The following is an 18,319-nucleotide window of genomic DNA, read 5'->3' as shown; positions in this document are numbered from 1 at the left end:
TAAAAAAAAAGCTGTGTGTAGAAGGTATATTTGGACATGGCATGTGTTTATGAAATTTTAACCAAAAAAGTCTACACTAAGAAATATAATGGACTATCTGTCAGCTTGAGACACTGTCAACAAATTATGTAAAGAATATCAAAAGACAGCTGTTACCAAGTAAAGCAAAACCATACTCTAACTGCAAAGAGCAAAATAAGCACAGTTCATTTTAAAAATAAAAAAAAGGAAAAGCTCTAAAATTAACTTTCTAAAATTGAAGCAAAAATTAGGGTTGAACTAAATCTTTCTTTAGAAAGTATTTAATAAGAAGTTCTTTTGCATAGCTGTTTTCTACATCATTATAAATGCAGGTCTATTTTCAAAAATATGTTCTACCCTCAAAATTTTAAGAAATATTAGTATAAAAGAAAGTATGTTTGTTCTTTGAAAATGCCTTACACTGGCCTATGTCATTTATGGAGGCAATGTGATACAAGAGAGAAAAGATTTCAGTTTAAAAAATAATAATAAAGATAGAGAGGGGATTATTTGAACTCTATATATTTAGCTAAGGGAGTGGTAACAAGCATTGTCTTCTTTATAGCAACATTAGCTCACAGCAAACCATTCAAACGGGAAATAAATGTACTAAATACCTTGGGTGCTTCAAGGATTAAAGATGAATTTATATCATGAATTGCTCCTGAAATTTCAGTCTTGTCTTCATTAGTGTTTGAATGTAAAAGATAATGACTTTCTTCCTCTTTATCATCTTCCTGAAAATAGAAGCATTTTTATTTTATTTTCTACTTTTCTGCATAACTGAAGAAATGTTTTTGTCAATCATGAAACTATTTTTTTGTACTGAGATATAATTGACATATAACATTATATTAGTTTTAGTTGTATAAAAATGATTTAATATATGTATATATTGCAAAATGATTACCACAATAAATTTAGTTAACATCTGCAACTTTCAAATATACAGTGCAGTATTAAGTACAGTCACCATGCCTTACATTACATCCTTACAACTTATTTATCTTAAAACTGGAAGTTTGTACCTTTTGACCACCTTCACTCATTTCCCACCCTCGCCCCTCTGGCAACCACAGAAACACTTTTATAATCAAGAAAATACCTTCATTTCAAACTCTCTTCAGATTAATTCTTATTTTTCCATTAAGTGCAAGTACATAATAAAATGTATGCACCTTGTTTGATTAGAACAGACTTTAACAATTAAAAAGAAAGCCATATTCAAGTCAAAGCTTCTCACACTTTTTATTTTTAAATATGACTTAAGGAAAAAAATCACTTTCCCAGGAATGGACCTTATTATAAAAAAATGTACAAGTGTTTACAGGGTGATTTTCAAAACCTTTAACAAGGGCACAGTGTACTCACTCTCCATCAGAAGAGACACAGCCATTCTGGGGCTTATCACCTCAATATCAGTGCCAGGTCATAACAGCCACTCTTTATCAAGTCCTAGCTTCATATCACAAGCCATGGCAAATATTTTTATATGCTTTACCTCAGCATAATCTTTTTAAAATTTAGTTTTATCTCTAAAATTGCATTGAAATTTTAAAAAAATTTTTACCATTCTCGTTAGAATTGAAATGCAGTAACTTATACATATTTTATTTTTTAATTATTATTATTTTATTTTTTATCTCAGCATAATCTTTACAACATCCTATAAGGTCAGGATTTTATATTTGTCTAAAAATAACAGCAAAACCACTGGTGCAGATCTAAGCACTTTAAATAATTCAATTCATTTAATGTAGTTGTTAATATGTATGTGCTCTTATTAACCCCATTTAAAAAAATTTTTTTTTTTTTTATTTCAGAGAGGAAGGGAAAGGGAGAGATAGAAACATCAATGATGAGAGAGAATCATTGATCATTTGTCTTCTGCACGCCCCACACTGGGGATCGAGCCCGCAACCCAGGCATTTGCCTTTGACTAGAATTGAACCTGGGACCCTTCGGTCCATAGGCTGACGCTCTATCCACTGAGCAAAACCAGCTAGGGCTATTAGCCCCATTTTACAGATTAGTAAAAGGGACACAGTAATTGGTCCTGTGTAACATAACTAGTCGGTTACACACCGAGAATTTGAACCCTGGCTGTGTGGCTCTAGAGTCTGTGATCTCAACCACCATGCCAGGCAATGCCCACCTTATAGATGAGGAAGCAGGGAGCTGGTGAGGTAAATAAGTGACCCAAGGACACATGGCCTTGCAAATCACAGAATGAAGCAAAGACCATAGCTGTCTGGCTCAAGAACTCCATTGCCAGCTCTATTCTGTTAGTTCTGAAGATACAATGCAGTTTTAAAAATCAGTTCATTCATTTTTAGGATCTGGCTCATCTGAGGTGAGTTTGTAGAAAAGGGAAGTTAAATCACATTTGTGGTTAACATAAAAATTATTTTATTGAAAATATGCATCTATATATGACTAAAATATAAGAGTCCATAATATTTATAAATACATAGATAACAGATATATACGATACAAAACTTTTTTAAAAAATACTTTCTTCTTGCCCTGACCGGTTTGGTTCAGTGGATAGAGCGTCAGCCTGTGGACTGAGGGGTCCCGGGTTCGATTCCAGTCAAGGGCATGTACCTTGGTTGCGGGGACATCCCCAGTGGGGAGTGTGAAGGTGGCAGCTGAATTGATGTTCCTCTCTCATCGATGTTTCTGACTCTCTATCCCTCTCCCTTCCTCTCTGTAAAAAAATCAATAAAATATATTTTAAAAAAATACTTTGTTCTCCTGTTGTATATTCATAATCTTTCTGCCCCAACCTGACTTTGGGCCTTTTTATTCACACTCCATCCCCACGTCTGCCGAGGACTGTGCAAATGCTCAGTAAACATTAGGTGGTTTCGTAAGTGGCCACCAAATGAACCATGAGAGAAAGAGACAGACACCTCAGAAAAGACCCACGCATCACTATTTACAGCTCATAAACAGATAGTTTTGCTAAAAGAACCCAGATGTTAAAGTAGGAATCACTTAGTGGTAATTCCACTAAGAATTGTTAGTCTTGAAAATGACCTTTCTCTCATTTCTTTATTGGCCTCCCACTCCCAAGTAACCTGACAGCCTTCTAGTCACCAAGGAAGTCTGGACAAAGGTGCATCGCACAATTTTTTCATTCTGAAGCCCTCTAAAGTGAGGCTCTGAGGTCCTGAGGTTTCTGTAGCTCGACCCCTGCCAGAAATAGCATAGGAATCCACACCCAGCTGGTACTAAGCTCCATTTTTTTCTACTGCCTGAAACACTTCCTTAAGCTGCTTACAAGTAAAGTCATGCTGTTTGAGTCTTAGAGGCCATAACTGGTTTGTGATTTCCTCTAGTAGGCCAAATAATCAGGCAAGTAATCATCAGGGAAAATCTAGACAAAGTTCCTGCTACAATCTAAAATACCAAGAAAATGAGATCCCCATAAAATATCAAGTTTACCCTTTCTTAATTTGTCCAAAAATAAAACTAGGCATCTCATGTTATACGTTAGCTATGGCAACACCCACATATCAAATATACAGTACGGAGTCAAGAACTTGACTAAGCTGTGTGCTATATCCCATTTTGAAATATTTAAAGTGTCTGATAGTAATATATAGACGTCTTCATATGTAATACATGAATCACAGAAGGTCAAATTGATGTTCTCCAATGCAAAAATACTATATGTAATGCATGAATCTATCTATAGCTATATATACACACATATATACGTGTATATATACGTGTATATATACGTGTATATATACGTGTGTATATATATATATATATACACACACATATATATGTGTATATATATAAACATATCTATCTATAGGAACACTTGTAGGATGCTAATATATTTCATAAAATAAAAGGATTTTAGAGTTAAGAAAGATTTTAGGAGCTTTCTAGTCTTATTCATTCAGTCTTTTCAGAAGTAAAAAGATAGGTTTAGAGAAGAAAAGCAGTGTACCTAATTATCAAATTATGAGGACAATGTTTTTCAAAGTGCAAAATCTGGCAATAGGATTACATGGGTGGCTCACTGAAGAGGCAGATTCTTGAGCGGATCAGAATTCTTAAGTCAAACCTCTGACAGTAAAACCTAGGAAACTGTCGCCTCCCAGGTGATTCTTAGGTATATCATATATTTTTGTGTTTGAAACCCTCTGGGCTAACTCAGAGCAAAGTTAGAAACCGAGCCCAGATTTCTTGAAATCCAGTCCAACACTCTAACCATACTGTTTCAGGCATGTTGCATGCAAACTACACTAGTGTCAACAAATTAAAACAGGAATATAGAGCATAGTGGCTAAGAGCATGGGTCTAAGGCCACTCTGCTGAGTTCAAATTCCAGTTCTGCCCCTGAACAGTTATATCACTTTGGATAAGTTACTCAACTCTGTGTCTTGATTGACTAATCTGTGATAAGGGTAATAAGAGAACTACTTCTGAAAGTCCTGTAAATAAGTTAATAGATGTAAAGGACTTAAAACACTGACTGACATATAGTAAGCACTTAATAATACTTTAACGCTGCTTGAAAATTATCATCAATTTTTTTTTGCATTGAGGAACCACAATAGCACCTGTAAAGAGGCCTTCAGTCATAAATAGTAACCTGACCCAGTACAAGAGATTATGCAATAAGATGACTTTAAGATGGCTGGGCCATATAGGTGTTTAGATGGTAAGGTTACAAGGCACTTCGATGGTGAGAAAAGCATATTAAAACCTCATTGCTATTAGTACATATGATATGGTTAACTGGATCTCAACTTATCATGCCATCTCAACATCATTCCAAAATGAAAGTTAAAATGCATACATAGACTTATTCTAATTTACATCATAAGGAATGTGACAAGACCCTAGAAGACTGTGCTAAAAGGATGAAGATAAAGATAGTAGTCAACCTGGTAGTAGTAGGACTAGTAATGTTAGCAGGTAGCATTTATGTAACAATGTGCTAAAACACTTACTGAATATCATCTTTAATTCCCAAAACCCTATGAGATAGACAGTATTTCTTCTGATTCTGTCGGACAAGGATGGTAAGAAACTTACACAAGGATACACATATAGTAAGCAGTAGAACAGGGGCTTGAGGCCAGGTGCATTTGTCTCCACAATCCATGTTCTCAACTATGACACTATTGCCACCTCCTACATTAACCAAATTCAACAACTTACCCCCAAAGGCTTACAGATGCCAAGGCGGACAGTGCCTGGTGGCACAGCTTTCAACACTTCCACAGCATCAGCAAGTTTGGTGTTGTCCAGACAGTACTGATTGACCGACACCAGGCGGTCTCCAGGTAGTAGTTCTCCACTTCTTTCCGCAACACCATCGGCCACCAGGGAACGAATCACAATCACTGATCTTGTGGAATCTAAGGGGTCCTAATGATCACACAAAGAAGAAAGATGAGTCAGCTCCAAAAGCAAATATTCAGCCTTCAGACAGTGTGTGTTTACTCATGCCTCTCAGTTAACTGTTTACTTCCTGTGCCTGGCATCCTGGCGATGTTCTTCCAAAGGGGACACAACCTATTACACTACCACTCTAAACATCCACACAGATATCGGCTCGTATCAAGGTGAAGACATAACCTTAACAATTTCAAAAAGTGCATGTCTGAGTGCTCCATACACATACATTTCTTTTTTCAACTTTGGGTGACATGTTTTGTTGAATAACCAGAGGTCTAGGGACAACTGGGCAAGATTCTCTGACATCCTCAAGCGCAGTCACACTATGGGTCAAAGGTAAGCCCATCTGTTATTGCTCTTGGGCAATAAGTAAGCTTCAAGAGAAGTGGACTACATGGTGCTCCATTCTTAGGAATTCCTCCTATAAAATCCTCCTGCTAAGTCACTTATGTTAAAAAAAAAATGACATGGAAACCATGGCATATTCCACTGCATTTTAAGAGTATGTTTTAAAGTAACATAACCTAAAATTATGACAGAGTATAGGTACCCCTAGGTGAGAATGATTCATATGTAGGTATACACAGAAAATGAGTATGAATTCATGAACAAAGCCAATGTGCAAATCTCTCTCATCCATATTTCTTTTCATTAAGCACTGAAGAGAACAGTGACATAAATACATTTGGTTAATAAAAATCAATTCATAACCCCACTATTATTTTTAATTTTATTCAATGAACACTGATATGTAGCACTTACTTTTGTCAGGCTCTGTTCTAAGTGCCTGACAATTATTAATTCAACTAATCCTTAAAAAGAACTTTAGGACGTGGCAGGATGTGTTGTCAGGCACATGTATTTCACAAGGAAAATGAGAGTCAGAGAGTTAAGGAAACTTGCCAAGATCACCTTGCTCACTTCTGACCATCATGCTCTGCTACTTGGCCTGCACCATAATAACAGAAGACATTGGAAATAAAGAATTGTGAATGCAAAGACATATTCACATGGAAATATTCTGGTTGAGTAAAATCTCTTAATCTGCCCTAATGGTGGAGGTATATGGTACTATCACCAACCTCAGACTTAGTAAGGAAGAGAACAAAGAATCCCGGTAATAGGAGCCCTCGCTTTGGTTTGTCTATTCTGCTCCTGTTGTTTCATTACGCAGACTGTTCTATAAAGGCAAGATGTAGTAACAAGAGATTCCTACTACTGTTTCCATTAAACCTCTCCCTGGCAAGTAGAGAGAAACTGCCACATTTTGCGTTAGAATGATAAGCCTTTGGAGTTGACAAAGTGAGAATCTGCCAAGTTCTAGGCTATGTCTGTTTGAAGTGTTTGGTGCTTCCCTTGAACTCCCCAGTTTCTTATGCCTCTGTGTTTCAGACGCCAAGGTTCATTTTCAAGTACTGCAAGGAATTTTAAACAAATATGCTGTATATGAATCACCAAAGGCTACACAGCTAATTCCTTAAAAAATGCCTTCCCACAACCGATCTTACTTTCCTTAACTAACCTTGCTTTTCCACTCCCAAGTCAAGAGAGTCTTGGTAAATTTCTAACCTTACCTGATGTTTAACCCCACGTATTTATGAAGAGGAACAAAATTACAAACTGTCATGGGAACTCATTAACAAAGTACAGAGTGTTAAACTATAATTACACCAATATTTTCAAGTAGAGGGAGCTATTGCATAGGAAGAGAACAGAAAAGAACCAAAATAAAAAAAAATTAAAAAAGAAAGAAATAAAAAATACAGTGGTGTATCAGCAGGCAATCAGCGCAGCAATATAAAAGAGCTGTCTATTTTGTCACTGGCAACCATGAATCACAACACACTTTTCATTTTGAAATATGAAACCATTACATTTTAAGTTTGACACGCTAATAAATAAGCTGTACAATTATGTCCTTCATTTAGGATGTCAGTTTTTGATGGAAAGCTTTTTTATTGGGGGGGAAGGGAAACTACATAATAGCTTATTCCCCTCCTGAAATGCACAGAAAGCAGCTAGCATTACTTCATATTAGTAATTACTCAACTTTCTTAGAGAAAACGGCAACAGTAAAATATACCAAAAGCAAATAAATGACTTCACCAGGTTGGTATGAGTGACCTCTGTAGTTTCATATAACACCAGATCAAATGGTAGTATTTTTAACCCAATAAATAGGTGAATTGGTTTTGTTAAAATAATTAGAAACATTTCAAAGGACAAGCAGCCAGGACATAATGGAGAAGTCACGATGAGCACTTATTTACACAAAGTCCAGTCTTCTTTAGAGCTCAGGCTAGTGTCAGGTGTGCTTGCTCACTAACATTTACTCAGGCTTAGCCCTCTAGTGATTCTAAGCACTAAATCTAATCTAGCACCACTTTTCCTGGAGGAGGGAACCCAAAGGCAGCTCCTTTGTCACTCAGGAGAAGACAAGCCACCTCTGAAGACGGCCCATAGTGTATAATCACTGCTTCATTTTTTGGGATGACTTTCAGACTGTGTGATTTCCCACACAGCTGAAGGAAGTGGCCTTACTGAGTCACAGCCATTTCCTGTCATGGTCATCACATGTAGCAGCCACCCTATGGGGAAAGTGGCTGCCACTGCCTACTGGGGTGGCTACTGTTCCTGAGGCTTTGCTGCATTTAAAAAAATGCTAAAAAGGCAAGAAAAACACACACAGCCAGATTCAGGCTGCTTCTCACCAGAAAAGTCTATTTTCTGAAAATATAGTCCATAATATCATAACCATGTTATATCCAACAGAATGTTATAAGGATATTTCTCAAAACCTCTATCCAACTCTTTGGCCCCAGGCAGATTTTTAAGTCCCCATCAGTTTTTATCTCCTTTACCCAAGTTTAAAATCTCTTAAGTTTTCTCGTTTTGGTAAATAACACTGCAAGGAACACTGTATTCAAGAATCAAGATGTTTTAGGCTAAGCAGCCAGTAGAGGGCACTAAAGACCAATCACAAAACACAAGACACATCTTTTACTATATAAGCCATGCTCTTCGGAAGGATATTTCCCCCTCTTTATTCAAAAGCCTTATGTCATTATATATACATACTAGAGGCCCGGTGCACAAAAATTTGTGCACTGGGGGTGGGGGTGGGGCGGGGGTCCCTCAGCCCGGCCTGTGCCCTCTCGCAGTCTGGGACCCCTCGGGAGATAACAACCTGCTGGCTTAGGCCTGTTCCCGGGTGGCAGAGGGCAGGCCCAATCCCTAGGTGCAGCCCCTGGTCGGGCTCAGAGCAGGGCCGATTGGGAGGTTGTGATGCCACCCTCAGTCACGCTCAGGGTAGGGCTGATTGGGGGGTTGGGGCACTGTCCCCTGTCACACTCAAGGCAGGGTCGATGGGGGGGTTGCGGCGCCACCCCCTGTCATACACAGAGCAGGGCCCATCAGGGGGTTGGGGCGCCGCACCCTGTCACACACAGAGCCGCAGGGTGATCAGGGGGTTTGGGCGCTGCCCCCTGTCACGCTGATCCCGGTGCTGGGAGGCATATTACCCTTTTACTATATAGGGTAAGGCCTGGTTCATGGGTGGGTGCCGGCTGGTTTGCCCTGAAGGGTGTTCTGTATCAGGGTGAGGGTCCCCACTGGGGTGCCTGGCCAGCCTGGGTGAGGGGATGATGGCTGTTTGCAGCTGGTCACAGATTCTTCAGGGTGGGGGTCCCCACTGGGGTGCCTGGCCAGCCTGGGTGAGGGGATAATGGCTGTTTGCAGCTGGTCACACATCCTTCAGGGTGGGGGTCCCCACTGGGGTGCCTGGCCAGCCTGGGTGAGGGGCTGAGGGCTGTTTTCAGGCTGGGGGTGACTGAAGCTCCCAACCGCTCCTTTTCTTCTTCTTTTTTTTTAATTCTGGGCCAGCTTTAGCTTCGAGGCTTGGCTCCAGCTCTTAGGCCTCCGCTGCTGAAAGTAGGTTTCTGGCCTTTGCTTACAATGTTGCGATCCTGCTGGCTGAAGCACGGCGGACTAAAGCAGGTTTCTGGGGTTTTGTTTAGCTTCTATATTTGTTACATAGTTGCTTAGAGTTGCAGCTCAGAGGCCTGCAGTGGCAGGCGGGGAACGTTGGAGTCCTCTGTCACTGAAGCAAGCAAGCCTCATGTTAGTTTCAAGCTGCCTGGCTGCCGGCCGCCATCTTGGCTGGCAGTTAATTTGCATATCGCCCTGATTAGCCAATGGGAAGGGTAGCGGTTGTACGCTAATTACCATGTTTCTCTTTTATTAGATAGGATTCTAACGATATTCCATCTGATTGCTTCAACTCAACCACTGATGAAAGTTGTTCCCTACAGCTCTTTTAAAAAAATTATCACATGCCTATAATCAATTTAGAGCAGCCAACTTTCATCAGAATACTATATAAGAAAGTAGATCTCACCTGAATTCTCCTCACTACTAGCTGTAAATTCCCAAGAGAACCCACCTAACTGCTGCCTCACAAGTGAATAACATCACCATACCTGTCTGAAGAGCAATGGATATAAAGATCTTTGACGTCTCTCAAAGTAATGCTAATGTTTGATATTTATTATAAACTAGAGGCCCAGTGCATGAAATTCATGCACAGGTAGGGTCCCTAGCGGCTACCAGCGGCCGGCTGGGGTCTTCCTTTGTTCCGTGCCACTGCATGGTGGTCAACGCACATCACAGCGAGCGATCGAACTCCCGGTCAAACTCCTGAGGGGTCACTTTGCATATTAGGCTTTTATATATATAGATACAGCAGGGGTCCTCAAACTTTTTAAACAGGGGGCCAGTTCACTGTCCCTCAGACCCTTGGAGGGCCGGACTTAGTTTAAAAAAAAAACTATGAACAAATTCCTATGCACACTGCACATATCTTATTTTGAAGTAAAAAAACAAATGTTTTCGGCGGGCCGCATGTGGCCCGTGGGCTGTAGTTTGAGGACCCCTGAGATACAGGATGTGTCAATGTTGGGGGAGATCCAAGCTGACAAACTGACTCCTCTCCTCCCATCCTCCCTGAGTGGTATTACCATATACCCACGTATTCACTTACTCTCCCTCACCCCTCCACTGAGTTGCTGACTAAGGCAAGTCACTTTGATCTCTCTCCTCCATCTGATCCTGTCTCTCCATTTCCACTGCCACTACCTTGATTCAGTTTCTCATTATTTCTAGCCTGTGCAACTGCTACAGCCTCCCAATAAGTCTACCTGTCTCCAATCTTGCCTCCATCAGCCTATTTTCTAGGGAGATAAAAGAATGACTTTAAAAATAAAAATGTGACCATAATTCCTCCTCTGCTTCAAACACGTCAGTGATACAGCCTTCAGGACAAGGTCCCAACTTTTTGGCAGAGAAATTACTTCAGATCTGGAGAGCAGTCTGGTCTCCTTTCGCTGTTCCCACATATATCACTGCCCACTCCCATTCGCCCCCCACACTGTCTCTAAACCTAAGAAAGACCTACCAGCATAGCATTTGTCATCATACATTTTCCTTACTGCCCCTGATCCCCTGGAGTAAGTTAGGTCCTCCTGCTAGATGTATTCACAGCACCTTACATTTTCCCTATGATAAAATTTTTGACATTTTACTGAAATTATTTTAACCATCTTCCCTACTAAAAATAAGCTTCATGAGAGCAAGAATAGGTTTGTTTATTTGCTGTTTTATTTCCAGGGCCTACTACAGTGCCTGCCACATAGAAGGCACTGAATAGCAGTTGAAATATCAAATGACTGAATCTATTCGGTTTCTCTCTCCTCAGTGGATGATAAACACGCCAAAGGCGTACCATCATATATGAATTACAACAATAACAGCAACGTCAACTGGGCATACTTCCTCAGCCCTTGCCAGGCCAGGCATGTTCTAAGCATCTTACTTATTTGAACCTATTTAATCCTCACACCCACATGAGGTAGGTGCCCTTATTTATTCCTACTTTCCAGATGAGAAAATTAGGGGAGAGGAAAATTAAATAACTCAACCAAAGCACACAGTTGATAAATGGCAGAACCAGAATTTAAACCACTCAGTGAAGTTCCAGAGTTTATGCTCTTAGCCATTAAGGGATGTGCTCCTCTATCTTAAGGTAAGAATTTGCGAAGTGAATGAATGAATGTAGAAAGAAGGCAAATTGCCAGAAGATAAACTTATTCCATTGCCCAAGCACATAAAACTGAGCTCCTTAATGTGCAGCAAGCTGCACGGACAGGTAAACTTTGTTTGCCAGAGTTTTCATTTACGTTTACTTTCTCAAGAATCCATTCATTTGGTGAGCTAAGAACACCTTTACATGAACAGATACAAACATATGACACTCATTATGCTCAAATGGATGGGATTCAAAGTTTCTGAAGCATCTGTAAAATGTATTATATGAATATTTGTGGACATTCCCACAGATCAAAGAGACCAGAGTTCACATAAACTCAAGCAGAGTGCAGGGGCGTCACCTGGGATGGGGAGGTGGTTCTGTTGAAATGTGAGCTCTGTGAGAGGCAGAGAACTCTAGCTATAAAGCTGCTCCAATACGAAAACTGCAAATACAGACAAACAAGCATGGCAAGCTCGGTGCAAGGAACGCAGCAGGGAATGTTACATAAAGACCCAGACGAAATGAACAGGAAGAAAAGCGGTCACATTTGATAAAGTGGCCAGTGCATTATAAGTAAGGCATTTTTTAAAACAAGAGGCACATGAGACAGACACCATGGACTGCTCTGACAGTCAACATTTATAGGCATTGGAGTACTACTCCAATGAAGAAAAACAAAAACCACAGTGTAACAATGACTTAACCATATGGATTCAAAATAAATAACAACTTTGTTTTTCTTCTTTTAAAATCTATTCTGTATCCAACACCCAAACTTTGGAAAACATTAAGTAATGTAATAGGAAGTTAAAGATCACAGCAGGAAGGTAAGGAGATAGGCCATCGTTTATCTCAGATAGAAATTTGTGTATAAATTACCTTACCTTTGATAACTTTGACACTCATTGTCAACTAAGTCACATATAAAATTGGCCTATAGTGCACTCATGAGAGGAAACAAGGTTAATTTATATGGTCTTAATGCTGTGTGATTGAAGTTCTGTGCTGTTGTATATATAGCTCACCACAGCCAAAATACATGCTCTCCTGTACTACAGGAGACCTTCACCAAAGTGAAATGACTCCAGGGAATGACTAGAAAAACAATTTTGAACAACGATGAAATACAAAGTGCTCTACAAATGAACAGATCTCCTAACCAATGAATTCAGTGCTGTGGTGTACACTATTACGGAATTAGGCTACTAAGCTTCATTCCACAAATATTTATTCTTATGGGGAAGTATGTTTGAAAGATAATTTTATAGGATCTATACATATTAATTTCTGAATAACATAAGGTAGCTAGCTCTGTAGTATTTTATGAGAATTGTCCAAACTCAATAATTGTCAACTAAGAGAAAACTATGAAAGCAGCAAGTAACCAAATATTTTATTCATAAAGAGTATTCTCTTAAATGTGGCCACTATTATTTGAACTAAAAAGCATTGAGTTAAAATCTAAATAAATTAACAGTGAAGTAAATTTTCAAAATCAGATCTTGAGGAATTTACTAAAAGGGAGAATGCAGGAAAAAAAAAAAAAGCCACTAAGTTTAAATGGGAAATAGCTAACTATCCCATCCTGGAGGGAGGCAACAAAAGGAAGTGGGTATAAAGAAAGGCAAAGGAAGGGTTCCTTTACAGAGAGAGAGAGAGAGAGAGAGAGAGAGAGAGAGAGAGAGAGAGAGAGAGAGAGAGAGAGAGAGAGAGAGAAATACGTCTTAAGGAAAAGACAGTGATTTTCAGATGCTCTGCTATACATCTGGCATAAATTAAAATTTCCATTGGTAGCAATGTCAGGCAGGAAACAGGAATCCAAAGATTTTCTTTAAAGGAAAAAATATACACAGGAGAGTCAAGACGACAGATAGTCAATCCACCAGTGGCAAAATGGGTATGGATTAGAAGTGAGGGACAAGTTTTGAGTCCCAGCTTGGGGCCAGCCTGGCTGTGTATAGTTTTATAAGTTCTTCATTTCTCTGTGTCTGTTTCCTTAATTGTAAAATGGGAAAGTTGGATACATGACATTTATAATCCATTCTACCAACTCTGAACTCTTCTAACTAAATTTGACAGAGTATCGTGAGTCAAATTTGTCATTAATTTCCACCAAAACATTCACAAAACTCTATAACAAGCAGGGGATAATGAAAGCCAATTCAAAACACAGCATCAACAATGAAAAAGAGATACACTATGGGCACAAGTATGATATGTTTTTGTTAGTGATATCTTTTAAGAAATTAGAAAAAGGCCACTGACTACACAAATTCTAACTTTCTGAGTATTCCACCATCAAAACAGAAGATACAACAAAATATATAGGACAATGCCCTTTTCTTATGTGAGTCTTAAAACAACCTTTTTTTCCCTTTGCCATTTTTAGATAGCAAGAAAAGACATGTCAGGGACTATTAGTTGAATTAAAATCTCAAGCATAGTCTTGGTTTAAAAAAGTGGCACATAATTAATTATACTAAAAGAGCTTCTTCTGATTTGACCAACAAGCTAAGCAGTTACCCTTAGGAAAGAGAAATAAATGTATTTATAGTGAACACAAGGCAATAACTAAATGATTATAATGAATTATGAGAAAGCTATCTCATCAGAATCTAACCCCATTTTTAACTATTTTATAATATAGCCAAGTATTATACTAATCATACCAAGAACCACATCATCATGTTCAAAGTAAGTACCCACAAAATACATTCAGTGCACTCAAGATAGATTAAACTGATATGGTTCCTGGCTCCTTGTGTCTTATTACTTCCTAAATACTATTAGGCATTAAGAATAGATTTTTCCACTCATCACACATACAGCTAAATAGTCCCTAAGCAGCACAGTAAGCACAATAAGTGAGGCAATTAAAAGTTCAGTGGAAGAGAAGAGGACAGAGAAGACTGCAAAAAGATCAAAATATATTCTAAAGCAGAAAAAAATACATAAGCTTGCAGGTAATTTTACTCTGTACTAAAGGCCCAATGCACGAAATTCATACAAGAATAGGCCTTCCTTCCCCCGGCTGCCCACACTGGCTTCCCTCTGGCACCCAGGACCCGGGCTTCCCTCCAGCCACTGGCAGGCACCTGGGACCTGGACTTCCCTCACAGCCTCGGCTTGGTCTGGAAGGATGTCCAGTCTAATTAGCATATTATGCTTTTATTATTATAGACTAGAGGCCCGGTGGATGAAATTCGTGCATGGGGGAGGGGGGGTGGGTCCCCCTCAGCCCAGCCTGCACCCTCTCCAATCCAGGTTCCCTCTCACAATCTGGGACCGCTGACACCTGCTTGCCTGCCTGGTCCCCCTTAACTGCCCCCCTTGCCAGCCAGCCTGTTCACCCCTAACCACCTCTGCCTGCCTACCTGATCGCCCCTAACTGCCCCCCACCCCGCCCCCTGCCAGCCTGGTCACCCCCAACTGCTCCCCCTGCTGGCCTGGTCGCCCCCAACTGTCCCCAGTGCTGGCCTGGTTTTCCCTTACTGCCCCCCCTGCCGGCCTGGTCACCCACGCAGTCTGCTGTTCAGTCATTTGGTCATCCCTCACTAACCCCCATGCTGGCCTCATCATCCCACACAGCCTGCTATTCAGTTGTTTGGTTGTCCCTCACTAACCTCTCTGCCAGCCTTGTCGCCCCACGCAGCCTGCTTTTCGGTCATCCATTCGACTGTTTTGGTTGTGATGGCCCCTGGCTTTTTATATATTAGGATAGATTAGTACTTTAAAAATCTACTTTAAGCACCATAGTATTCAAAATGGTTCAAGTGGGAGTCCTATCTTAAAGACTTTTTAAAGACTGTTGCTTTCTTTTATCCCCTTATTGTATCCTACTAGATATTCTTATTGGATATTACATATGTTCCTTGGATATTTCATCTCTTGAAAAATGTATGTTATGCTGTAATTGTTTACACATTTACCATTCACTCCTGGCCCAGGACTTTCACTAGTTGTAAGGAAAACAAAAACAAATCACACAACTGTCTTTTATCTAAAAATCCCATTATCTGGCTGAAATGGCTGGGGTTCCACCAGGCAAACAGTAGTATAGAAGTGCAAAGTCACACCCTCTATTAAAATTACATTCGTTGAAATTTGAATAATACTTAACACTATAAAACTATACACTTAAAAATGGTTGTGATAACTTTTGTTATGTATATTTTACAAAAACATTTTAAAGTAGAAAATGAATTTATAAATAAGAAATATCCTAGCCAGGCTGGTGTGGCTCAATGGTTGAGCAACAAACCATGAACCAAGAGGTCACCAGTTGGATTCCCGGTCAGGGCACATGCTCAGATTGCAGACTCAATCCCTAATAGGGGGTGTGCAGGAGGCAGCTGATTGAGATATTTATCTATAATCAATGTTTCTATCTCTCTCTCTCTCTCTCTTCCCCTCTCTCTAAAAATCACTAACAAACGTATTTTAGAAAAAAGAAATATCTCAAAATCTTCCAGAAAAAAATACCAAACATCAAGTTGAAAGTTATTACGATGCAGAGGAAGCACAGACACATAAAACTTTTGAAAGCTTTTCTAATAGTAGTTTCGGAATTCATTTTAATATTCTAAAGAAATCATTCCCAACCTATGAGCTTTCAAATACCAGCTGAGTGACATTGTTCAGGTCGTTTAATTTCCAAGACTTGGGGTTCTCCTTTCTAAGTGGAAATAACAACAGTACAGATTTCATAGAGCTACTGAAAGCATTACATGAGAGAGGGCATGTGAAGACCTTAGCAAGCTCATAGAAATCACTTCATAAGTGCTGCTGCTATTATTATTATTATTACTAGGAAGATGATGATGGAAAAGTAGTAGGATAAATGGGTTTGAGGAGTTGACACTTACAATCTCACTTACTGCCTTCTAAATTTACCTGAGCACGTGTGATGTAGGCCTGCAGTGCTACCAATTGCCAAACCATTCATGATGTTATGCTTACATGTTTAAGACATGAAAACAAAGGGTTGGCCCTGTACTTCAGCCATGCAGACCTCTACACCGGAACAGTGCCTCAGAGCAGCCTGGGGCCCTCAGTCCTCCTTCCCCCTGAAAGCAGACACTGAGACGGGAGCCCCCTCTAGGCTGAGAGGCTCTCTGGTAACCAGTGCCACACGAAGGACACGGGATGCCCTTCATTCCTCAGAAAAGATTCGGCAATATTTTTTTAATCCTCGAAAGGGCAACCAATACTCTTGCTATGTAACACACAACATGTGGGATAAAACCTGCACATCTTGAAACTGTGCAGGAAAAAGGCCAAGGGGTTCCTGCTGCGAAATCCAAGGTAGAACACACCCAGTTCCTACTCCCGAGCAATGAAGAAGCCAGCAGGTCTCTAGAGAGCTCTGTCCGAGGGAGAGGAGTAAAGGCACGGGGCTGTGAGGGTTCAGGGACACTCTGAATCAATCTTTTGGACCTGAAATAAGTAGGTCTCTCTGGAAAGACAAATGAAAAATTTTATCACCTTTCACTTGAGCCATAATTATGAAGGACCAGTGTTGTTTCTGGTCTAAAGACTGTACTTTCCCACTTCTTGACTAGGAGCCCAGCTCCACTAGTGACTAATTGGGTGATTCTGAGCAAATTCTTTAACCTCTTGTCATCCGTTTCTTCATCCATTAACTGAGGATGACTATAGGACCTACCTCATGGGATTGCAGAAATGATTAAATCAATACCCCCACCCCAGGCTTTCAACAATGCCTGACACAGAGTAAACAGTACATAATAACTGGCTATTATTACCATGGGAAATGGTAGTCATGTTTTCCATATAAAATATTAGAAATATTAGAACACAACGTTTCTCAAAGGATTTTTCATTAAAAGGAGTAACACTTAAAACTTTAGGTCAGGGGTCCTCAAACTACGGCCCGCCGGGTGTCGGGTGTTTTTGCCGCCACTGCCTGTTGCTTAGCAGCCGACTCCTCCCGGCCCGCAGTGCACATGTGTGGAATGTGCACTGCACTCTCTGACTCCCCTCCTTCTCTCTGTCTCTAGACTCCTCCTCTCAGTCTCAGGTGTGATCGGATGAGTCACGAGCTTGCCTGTGCAGAGCCTGCTGCTGCCTGAGGACCGAGGTAAGAACAAGTTAGGATTTATTTTTTTTTTTGAAGTTAGGAGGTCTATTTTTTATTTTGCAGTTAGTAGGGCCTTTTTTTTTTTTTTTTTGAAGTTAGGAGAGCCTTTTTTTTTTGAAGTTGGTTAGTTGGTTGGGGATGGTTTCTAGGGGGGTTGCATCACAGTGATAACACAAATGGTCAGTGCTCAGTGTTATCGCATGGGGGCCCTAAACTGGTAATCTGCCTAGGGCCCTATGGGAACTTAATCCGGCTCTGCAGACAGCCAAGGCGTAGGAACCCCAATTTAATTGACAGTAAGTGCATTTATATTTTGATTGCTATTCAGTTGTGTATGATGTTGTATGTTGTGTGCTGTGTAAGCCCCGATTCACACTGTTGCGATCTCTGAGCAGTGCGAGTTCAGCCATATGCTTGTATGGCTGAACTTACATTAGATTCAGAAGGAAAAAGGCATACGTGCCTGCTTTTTTCCTGCAGTGGAATCTGATCGCATGGGTCTTCTCACCCATGCGATCAGATTCCTGTGCGAGTTCACAGATCACAGTGCGGTTCGCACAGGGTAGTGTGAACTGGAAAGGTGGTGGAGGAGCCGGCTCTGTAATCATGCCGGTTCCCGCACCACACCAGTGCGAGCCTGAGGTAAAAGCGGAGTTCCACCAATATGGGCACTGGTGAGGCTGAAA

At 40.3% G+C, this 18,319-nt stretch overlaps 1 protein-coding gene across 12 annotated transcripts in view; it reads right to left on the bottom strand.

Annotated features, from left to right (window-relative positions):
• The window catches only part of PATJ (PATJ crumbs cell polarity complex component), a 309,148-nt gene that overhangs the window by 193,329 nt on the left and 97,500 nt on the right, over window positions 1–18,319 (bottom strand). For all 12 annotated transcript variants that reach the window (XR_004974443.1, XM_036352893.1, XM_036352882.1 and 9 more), the window contains 2 exons: window positions 5,209–5,418; window positions 639–758 (listed from right to left, as the gene is read on the bottom strand). Coding sequence is in view for 11 of the 12 variants with exons in the window: in XM_036352893.1 (XP_036208786.1) it covers window positions 639–758; window positions 5,209–5,418 (330 nt within the window). In the remaining variant the exon portion in view is untranslated. The remainder of the gene's footprint in view (window positions 1–638; window positions 759–5,208; window positions 5,419–18,319) is intronic.

The sequence above is a fragment of the Myotis myotis genome, unplaced genomic scaffold (assembly GCF_014108235.1).
Source record: "Myotis myotis isolate mMyoMyo1 unplaced genomic scaffold, mMyoMyo1.p scaffold_m19_p_2, whole genome shotgun sequence".
Lineage (NCBI taxonomy): Eukaryota > Metazoa > Chordata > Mammalia > Chiroptera > Vespertilionidae > Myotis > Myotis myotis.
The sequence above is the reverse complement of the archived record's forward strand: the minus strand, read 5'-3'. Positions and strand labels throughout refer to the sequence as shown.